The sequence below is a fragment of the Alexandromys fortis genome, unplaced genomic scaffold (assembly GCF_014885135.2).
Source record: "Alexandromys fortis isolate MF-2015 unplaced genomic scaffold, M_Fortis_MF-2015_v1.1 scaffold_18, whole genome shotgun sequence".
NCBI classification, from domain to species: Eukaryota; Metazoa; Chordata; class Mammalia; order Rodentia; family Cricetidae; genus Alexandromys; species Alexandromys fortis.
Window position 1 is genome coordinate 8,713,548 of NW_026067897.1, and position 8,996 is coordinate 8,722,543.

The window sequence follows — 8,996 nt, forward strand, 5'->3', positions numbered from 1 at the left end:
GTGGACGTCTCACGCAGGTAGGCACAGCAGATGGGAGTTCCTGAGTGCAGCAGCCATGTCCTACCCAGAAGACAGCTCAGAGCGCTCCTCCCGTTCTGCAGACTCGGCACTGGGTGCTGTGTGAATGCCCGTGAAGGACCGAGCAATCAGTAGTCACTTATACTCAGCACTTTCACCAGTTAGAAGTGTCTGCACTTAATGTTTCTGACTGCAGGAAGCAGATTCCCTGACCAAGGCTGAGAGCAGCACCCATCTATGGGTCTAAACATAAAGAGGTGGGCAGCAGACTGTCAATGTGACTGTTCAGAAAACAGCAGTAATCGGCTTTCACCTAAGGCCCAGGACTTCCCCAGCCGTGGACCTTTGACCAGGTTTATAGGACAAGCCATGAATCCCTTCCTGTGGAGTAGGCTTCAGATCCGGTTGGGAAGCCATTATTGTACACAGCAGGCACATCAGTCTAACAACACGCAGGGTCCACTGTTGGACAAATCCATTCATGATCCACCCTACCCCAGTGGCTGGCCCTGAAAGCTAGCCACCAGGGAAGAAATTTTCAGCTAAGTTCCAGCTTGGTTTCTTATGTTCTTCAATACACGTGTGTGTCTTCAATAATAGCATCCCACTGTGTGCTGCTGCAGTGTGTTCACACAGACGTTTCTAGGTCTTCAGAAACAGAATTGGAGCCCTTGTTTGATTGACACAGAATGGAGCCCTCCTAGTTGATCAGTTAATTCTAACAGTGCAAGTTAAGTTGAGAAATCATTGAAAGATCAGTGTATTTCAGTGTGGAACATGCATCCGTGTGTTCTCGCTGTCTCTGTATTGCAGGGTCACCAGCTTTCTCTTCAGATTCCCTTGTGCTTTTCCCATACAAGCCGCTCCAGTGCTCTTTCTGTACCTTAGGTGTCCAGATCGATTCTGTGTACAGGAAAGAAACAAAACCATTGTTTCTTACAGTGTTTGTCTGAATTTTATAATTTTTTCTCCAGCCTTATAGATAAGTTTCCTGTACATAATATCATTAGGGGTTTGGCCACCCACTTCCTGAAGCACCTGTGCATTCAGCCTTCCCTTGATTCCCAGTGCTTACACAACACAGAGTGCCGTGTTCAAGGGATGGGTGTGACAGAGGCATGTGTCGACCTGCAGGGAAGAAGCCCACGGGCTCCATGGGCAGGCATGCTGGATGGGAGTATCCTGCAAATGTGTGGAGGACTGTGTATCCAAGTTTAAAAATACCTCGTGTGGTGTGCTCTGTCCTAGGTGTGGTCCGGTGTTCCTGCAGAAATGCCAGGCACTAAAAGACACCAGTTTGACTTGCTGGCCGAGCTGGAACATGATGTCAGTGTGAGTCCCACAGCAAAGCTCTAGGTCCAGAGGGTGGGTGGGCAGTAAGTACCTGGATTTGTGTGTTTTCTCCTTTGCTTTCGTTTGCACATTAGAGATGATAGGCTAGCTCTTTGGGTGATCCTGTTAGGTATTTGATTCCGCTTCCCTTCCCCCCTCTGCCACGGACCGTCCTTCTGTGAGACTGTTATCCATGGGAGGACAGAGTTGAAGGATAGGATAGCCAGGATACGACGCAAGGGAATGACAGACACATTGTGTAGTGAGAATCTGTTGTGATTTTACTGAATTTATGTTTTTATTATATAGTATTTAAACAAAGAACAAATCAGAAGGTTATGTATCATTAGCTGGCACAGTATGAAGGCTTTTTTTAGTCACATTAGCAATGTTTAAGAAAAGTATATTATCAGGAACAGGTGTTAGACACAAAGTGTCCTCAGAAGAGGAACTTTTGTCCTTGGGACTGTAAATCTTAGAAGAGGAACTCTTGTCCTTGGGACTGTAAACCTCAGGCAAGTGGTTACATCTTATGAACAGAAAGTTTTTGTTTTATTATTGTTATCATGGCCCTTTTTTTTTTAACCCTTTATTTTATCTAGTGACCAAATATACCTAATAAGTTTTTTGTATCTGTTGAACTATATTTTTTAGTACCTTTTTATGTGGCAGACATCATGGGGGTTGGGATCTAGCAAGCCTATTTATAAAGTTGAAAGTATAATATAACAGTCTTTGTCCATCAACATTAACCCATCTATTTTTAAACTCATCATAGGCTCTTGTATAAGGAAGTGAATTATATTTTTCGGGAAGAGTGTATTGGGGAATTTTTTTAAATTTTTTTTAAATCTGATTTATTATGACGATTTTTTTGTAATATTTTAACTTTAGTTGTTTTTGTTTTATTATTAATAAAGTTTTTTAGGCTCATGTGGCGTGGGGCATATTTTATTTTTTTAAGGACTGTTTTAATGAACGGTGGAGCCGAGCCAAGGACGTACTTTGATTTTTTGGTAAGCAGTCAGCTGTAAACAGGAAGGATAAGAAATACAGAGAAAGATTAGGCAAGGTGTTAGGAGGGCTTGCTCTTAGGGCCATTTTTAGATACGAGATTTGCCTATGGCATTAGGTCCTATCTTGACCACTGATTGTCAGGGGGACCATCTGGGGCTTTGCTCCAGGAAGCTTTAACCCCAATCCTTTAGCAGGCAAAAGCCAGCGCAGAGGCATTTTGTCACTACACAGCACCCCTCTAGTTGGTTCCTTGGCACATTTACCTGAGAGAATTAGCAGAATTCTGTCCCAATTAATTTTCAAAATGTCAGTTCTGAGGTAGGACCCATTATCCTCATGCTTTCTGACCTAGAAGGTGGAAGGAACCATCTGTTCTGGAGATAACTATCCCAAAGCTGAGAAAACTGAGAGGTATCTGGGATGGCCAAGAACGCACTGCCTAGCAGCAGAACCAAACTAGAACTTGTTACTGGTGGTTTATTGAGTCATGCTGCTATGTCTTGGGCTATAGTTTCCAGCCCTGCATTTTCCAGAAGCTGTGAATGGATGCTGCGTTTTCATGGTTTTCAGATATGAGGTTGAAGACTTTTAGTATGCAATTCAAGATGGTATTCAAATGGAGAGATCCTTCATTCCACAAAGCATCCATATACAGCCATGGCTCAGCCTGCTTCAAGTAGTTTGCCACCTCAGTATGATAGATTATTCAGAGTTAACTTTTTAATTACAATAGAATTATATCACCTTCTTGCCTACATTTCATCCCTAACATCCCTTGAGCCCCTACCAAGTGCCTCCACTCTCCAGGTAGTGGCCTTTTTCTTTTTTATTGCTAATACAGGTTTTATTATCTACACACATATGTATGTGTATGTGTTCATTCTCCTCCTCCGAGCCGTCTCGTTGTGAGAGCCTGTCAGGTCGTCCCTTCTCTGCGTTAGCATGTCCCCTGATGCAGTCTGGTCTATGTAGCTGTTTCTGAGAGAGACCATTTCACAGCTGCCTCCCTGGTAGTCTGACACTTACACTCTTGCTGTCCTCTCTTCCTCCGGGGTCCTGGAGCCATGGACTCAGGAACTGTAATGCAGATGTGACCAGAGGGGCTGGGTTCCTACAATCTGTTAATCTCAGAATCATTGTGAGATACAGTTGTGGTTTTCTGTGCTGGTCTCTATTTGCTGTAAAGACGGGCTTCTTTCATGAGGAGTGGAATTATGCTTATCTGTGGATATCAAAGTGGTAGTGAAGACCACTTTCTGAAGTCCATGACCTCACTAGTCCCAAGAAGCTGGCTAATTTGGGAATGTACCGTGGATGCTTTTCCTCCTGTTAAATGGCCTTAAATCCAATTAGACAGCTGTTGGTTGCTGCTGATATGAGGGCCATTTATTGTGCCTATCATACCGCGCTGGTAACTGGCTTGGTTCCTAGGTGTTACAGCTTGTTAAGACTTTAATTGCTAAAAAAAAAAAAAAAAAAAAAGACTTTAATTGCTTCCTTCCCTTAGCAACTTGCGTAGTAATTTCTGGACCCAAGGAAGCTAGACAGCAGGAAAGAGGCTTTCAGGTCAGATCCAGCTCAAGTTCTCCGAGTTCTGTGTCCGCAAGTATAATGTCTTCAGGAAGAAGGGCCTACCCTACCTTCAACCCGTGAGAGACACCAAGAACTCCATCCAGAGTCTGTATTGTTTGGGGAGTCATTTGGACTACCATGACCATGCAGTAGGCAATTTCTCATGCTTGGTACTTGAGCATTCATTAGTATATGATTCCTGTGGGGAGCATTGCCAGTCCAGGTGGCTTAACTTCATGTGTATGTGCACATACACTTATGTGCTGCATACAGTTTAATGTCAATATAGGTAATATGATTCCTTGAGGCATTATCAAACAGCTGTTGTTATCTGTGCCTCGTCTCTTCTGTATTGCCCCCCTCCCCAGCTGGAGCCCCCTCGTCCTTTTTCTCCTCCTATAGAGTTCAATGTATGTCTCTCTTAGGGTCTTCTTTGTTATTTAGGTTCTCTGGGGCTGTGGACTGTAGACCGGTTTTTCTTTGCTTTATGTCTAAAAAGCCACTTATGAGTGAGTGCATACTATAATGGTTACATAGGAAACATGGGATTATTTCAAAGGTTTGCTCTGTGTCCCAGCATCATGTCTGTTTTTAGAGTAGATCCCATGTGTGATTAAGAGAAAGTTATTTGATATTTTGGCAAAATATTCTGTAGATATGTTAGGACCATGTTAGGGAAACTAATATTTAATTCTGGGGTTTCTCTTTTTCGTTTTTTGTCCAAATGACCTATCTTATCGAGAAGGTGGGTTGCTAGAATTGTCGACTGTGATTGTTACTGCATTAGTCTGTGTCTTTAATCTTGTTAGTACGCTTCTAATAAAATGGGGGCACATCAGAGTTTGGTGTATATATGTCTAGTATTGATAGTTTCCTGGCTACTTGATCCCTTGATTAGAATGAATTGCCTTTATTGTCTCGTGACTAGTTTTAATGTGAAATCTATTTTGTCACAGATTAAGGATGGCAAGCCATGTGCTTCTTTATCCCATCACTTGAAACTTTTTCCATCCTTTCATTTTAAGGAAATGGTGCCTATCTTTCAAACTGGGTTTTTGTAGACAATAAACAATGTTTTTTTAATCCATTAATATTTGGATGTGTAGACTATAGTCAGTTTGATTTTGTTTTTCTAGTTTGTGTTCTCAGTTATCATTAAATTAGGATTCATTGATTTTCTTTCTAGTCACTTGGCTGCATTTATTCCTCTCCTCAGATAGAGTATTGCTCCCAGTAATCTGTTTAGCGTACTTTTTGTTTTGTTTCTTTTTGGATTTTTTTTTCAGGCTGTTTGAACCATGGAAAGTATTTTTCTTTCAACTGCGGCAGACCCTTGCTGGATACAGTAGTCTTTCAGTAGACTTAGACCATTTGAAAACAGCCTTACTACGACTCCCTATATTATTTCATATACTTGTGTTTTCCTAGCATACTTAGAATTTTACTTCACTTTAAAATAAAAGGTCATTTGATGAGACACTACTAGAATATAATACAATCATAGTAGTTGTGCCAGCACAACTATTCACTGCACGGTAGTTTAATTTTTAATACTTGTAGTGCATATTTTAAGAAGCCTGGAAAAGGCAGTTAATGAGGAATCTGAGCCACCTATTTATCACTGTTTCTTCTTAGGTCAATACCATCAATTTAAATACTGCAAGCACACTGTTAGTTTCTGGCACCAAAGAAGGTGTGGTGAATATTTGGGACCTCACTACGGCCACCTTGTTACACCAGATTTCATGCCATTCAGGGACAGTGTGTGATGCTGCTTTTAGCCCAGGTAAGTGGTATCCTTTTCAGTACACAACACATCAGCTCAGCTAGCACGCTGAAATTAAAACTTCACAAGTAAAACATTCCTTACTAACAAGAGAGTCTGTCAAAGACCTGTGGACAGGGCCCTGCGTAATTCCAGGCATGACACCGGAAGCATGTCTGCTACCTGCTCTCCTGGTGTTCACCATGCCACCATACAGCTGCGCCGAAGGAGTCCTGAAGCTTAACAGTATTTGCATAACTGTTGTGCTTAGTGGAAAGAATGGTTTTAACCACAAAAGTCTTTGAGAAATGTTACTAAATAGATGATACATTAGTTAATGGGAAGAGTCTAAGACAAGGAATGAAGCAGAACTCACACTTACCTCATTTCTAAGGACGAGGGATAAACAGAGCCAACTATTAAGAGTAAGTTTCCAAGTTCTGTTGCCTATGGGATAAATGGAATGCCTGGTCTAGCCCCAGAAATGGGGTAGTGTTCAGCTGGTGAGCTGGTGAGAACCCAGACCCTACCATGTGTAAACACTAGTCACAAGAGACAAAACTGTCTAGCTTTGCATGACCCTGTAACCGCATACGCTGCCAGCTGGGCACACTATTCTACCTGTAGGTGTGCCTAGGCAGAAAAGTACCTCTGTAGCTTGCAAAACTGTTATGCTTCTGAGAGTAGAGATACACATCAAAAAGGCAATGGCTTCCAGTGGGAGAGTTGGGAGACAGAAGGGGAAAGAAGGAACAAACATAATTATTGTAACCATTTTTAGAAACTTAGGAAGAAAGAAAGACTGAAACTATTCATATAAACCATTGAAACTGTATAGACAAAGACAGACTTCAAGGAAATGAAGTAGGCAGCAGATTCAGAAGCCAAGCCTGAGTGATCAGACCTGCTTTCTGAAGCAGCTCCTTGTGTCTTTGACAGATAGTCGCCACATCCTCAGCACGGGAGTAGACGGCTGTCTAAACGTGATTGATGTGCAGACGGGCATGCTCATCTCGTCCATGGCCTCGGAGGAGCCACAGAGGTACAGCTGTTGAGCGCTGGCATTTGCAGTATGTTCGTGATCATCCATCTGGTCATGTCTGACCAGGGTCACGTGCTTGCTTTATGGTGGACTGTCTCCTGATCATGCTTGCAGGTGCTTCGTCTGGGATGGAAATTCTGTCTTATCTGGAAGTCGGTCTGGTGAGCTGCTTGTCTGGGACCTCCTTGGAGCAAAAATCAGTGAGCGGATACAGGGCCACACAGGTGAGGAGCTCGACTGTCTGACTCAGGCAGACCCCATGTGCGCTCTGGGAGAACATCCCCTTGTACGTTCTGACTGGCCAGTGGTTGCCTTTCAGGTTCCTTAAGATTTATATTTATTTTAGCCTCTGAAAAAAATCTTTACTACCATTTAGAGAATAAAAACCATGGCAAAGCTCTACAACTGATACCAAGACAATGGAAAAATAAACTGCCGTGGAAACTGAGGCATCTTCTTGCCTCCTGCTGTCAGGCTACAATTCCTACCTTCCAGTCTCGGGGGATGTTCACCAGGCACGGGCATGCTCATTGATTATGTGGAGAGAATTGCACAACACACACAATCATGTAGAGCTCTCTGCTCTCTCCCTTTTCAGCTGCAGACTCTGGGAGACTCAGTGTAGGCTGCTTACATTTGCAGGGCTGTTTTCACCATTACATTCCCTCTGTGAGATGGACCTGCCTACCTTCACTCTCTTTTCTTCTCATTTCATATGCTGATATGTATCTTATGTAGCTATGTTTTCAGTGGAATAGGCATAAGTCTGCAGATTGGCTGCCATTTCCCTTCCCAGAGGTCTCTTGACTGTTCTTACAGCATTTGCAGGGCGTGTGTTGGCAGCAGTCATTCTGCTTTTAGACTCATACTGAAATGGTTTCATTTCTCTCAAGTTCTCTGCAGAAGTGCGTGTTTTAAACTCATAGATAGTTTTTATTATAGAAAGACAGGTACGGTGTCTGCCCTGGGCCACATGCACCCTCACTGATGTCTTGCAGGTGCCGTGACATGCATATGGATGAACGAGCAGTGCAGCAGCATCATCACGGGAGGGGAAGACAGGCAGATTATGTTCTGGAAACTGCAGTATTAAGTGCCTTTTCCTCGCTGTTGAGTTCACGTCTATTGAATGTGAACTGGCGAATGTGCAAAGACAGTACTTTAACTACATGAAGAATTTGTGGTTTCAGCTTCCTAAATCATGATGACTTCATTCAAAGCCACTTGTTGTCATCCATTAAGGCAGATAAATATATGGCGGTGTTAGGGGCAAGAACATTCTTTTGAAGACAGGACTGTCACCTGTGATGAAGGTTACAAGACTGTACCCGGTGGCAGAGGATAAGAACTACCCATCCAACCGAGGAGACCGCAGGCAGCACTGGCCAGCCCAGTTCTCCGAGAGGAAGAAGCCTCTGACCCAAGTGCCCAGTTGTCACCAGGGTCTTCAGTGTGTTTTCATGGATTGCTGCCCTCTGCAGTGCTGTGTGCCCAGATTCTAAGAATCTGGGGGAGGAATATACTGTGTATAGTAAATGGTTTATATTTCATTACGCTACTAAATGTTCATCTTTTCTACATTAAATTTTTTTCTGTAATGAAAGCACTCTTCCTTTTCTTATTTAAACAGTTTAAGAATCACAGCCAAGCGGTGGTGGCTCACGCCTTTAATCCCAGCACTCAGGAGGCAGAGAAAGGTGGCTCTCTGTGAGTTCGAGACCAGCCTGGTCTACAAGAGCTAGTTCCAGGACAGGCTACAAAGCCACACAGAAACCCTGTCTCAAAAAACAAATAAGTCGTAAGTATTACTCCTACAAAACTGTACTTAGTAACAAATATAATTTGTTTCATTTCTTTTGGGCTTACCATCAGGACTGAGTCCAGAACACAAGGTTGATAAACTGGGGAATGTCAATGTCCAACAAGGTAAGTTATATAGCAATAACAATGATTTTCTTTTTATATTTCATCTCTGAACAGCGAACATATGATCACAAACTTTCTAAACTGTTGAGAGTACTGTTATAGTCTAGAGACTTAGTCAGTTTTAAGCATCACTGAATACATGTTGGTGGTCTGGTTTTACTGGCGATGCAGAAGCCTCACCAGGTTCCCTCATCACCCACAACTAGGGTACAGGGTGAACGGGGGCCACAGGCCTGGCCATCTAGGGGTCTCGAGCAAGTGTATTTCCAGACACAGACTTAGCTCTAGGACTGCTCTCAGACTGGATGTGAGAGGACTGAAGAA

General features: G+C 43.0%; 1 protein-coding gene across 5 annotated transcripts in view; it reads left to right on the forward strand.

Annotated features, from left to right (window-relative positions):
- The window catches only part of Nsmaf (neutral sphingomyelinase activation associated factor), a 54,054-nt gene extending 45,191 nt beyond the window's left edge, over positions 1-8,863 (forward strand). For 2 of the 5 annotated variants that reach the window (XM_050164151.1, XM_050164179.1), the window contains 5 exons: positions 1,267-1,350; positions 5,575-5,725; positions 6,644-6,746; positions 6,861-6,970; positions 7,745-8,349. In XM_050164151.1, coding sequence (XP_050020108.1) covers positions 1,267-1,350; positions 5,575-5,725; positions 6,644-6,746; positions 6,861-6,970; positions 7,745-7,839 — 543 coding nt within the window. In that variant the 3' untranslated portion in view covers positions 7,840-8,349. Of the gene's footprint in view, positions 1-1,266; positions 1,395-5,574; positions 5,726-6,643; positions 6,747-6,860; positions 6,971-7,744; positions 8,350-8,376 lie in introns of those variants that run through there. The other 3 variants (XR_007595705.1, XR_007595706.1, XM_050164170.1) reach the window with 3 other exon arrangements.
- Positions 8,864-8,996: the final 133 nt, after the last annotated feature.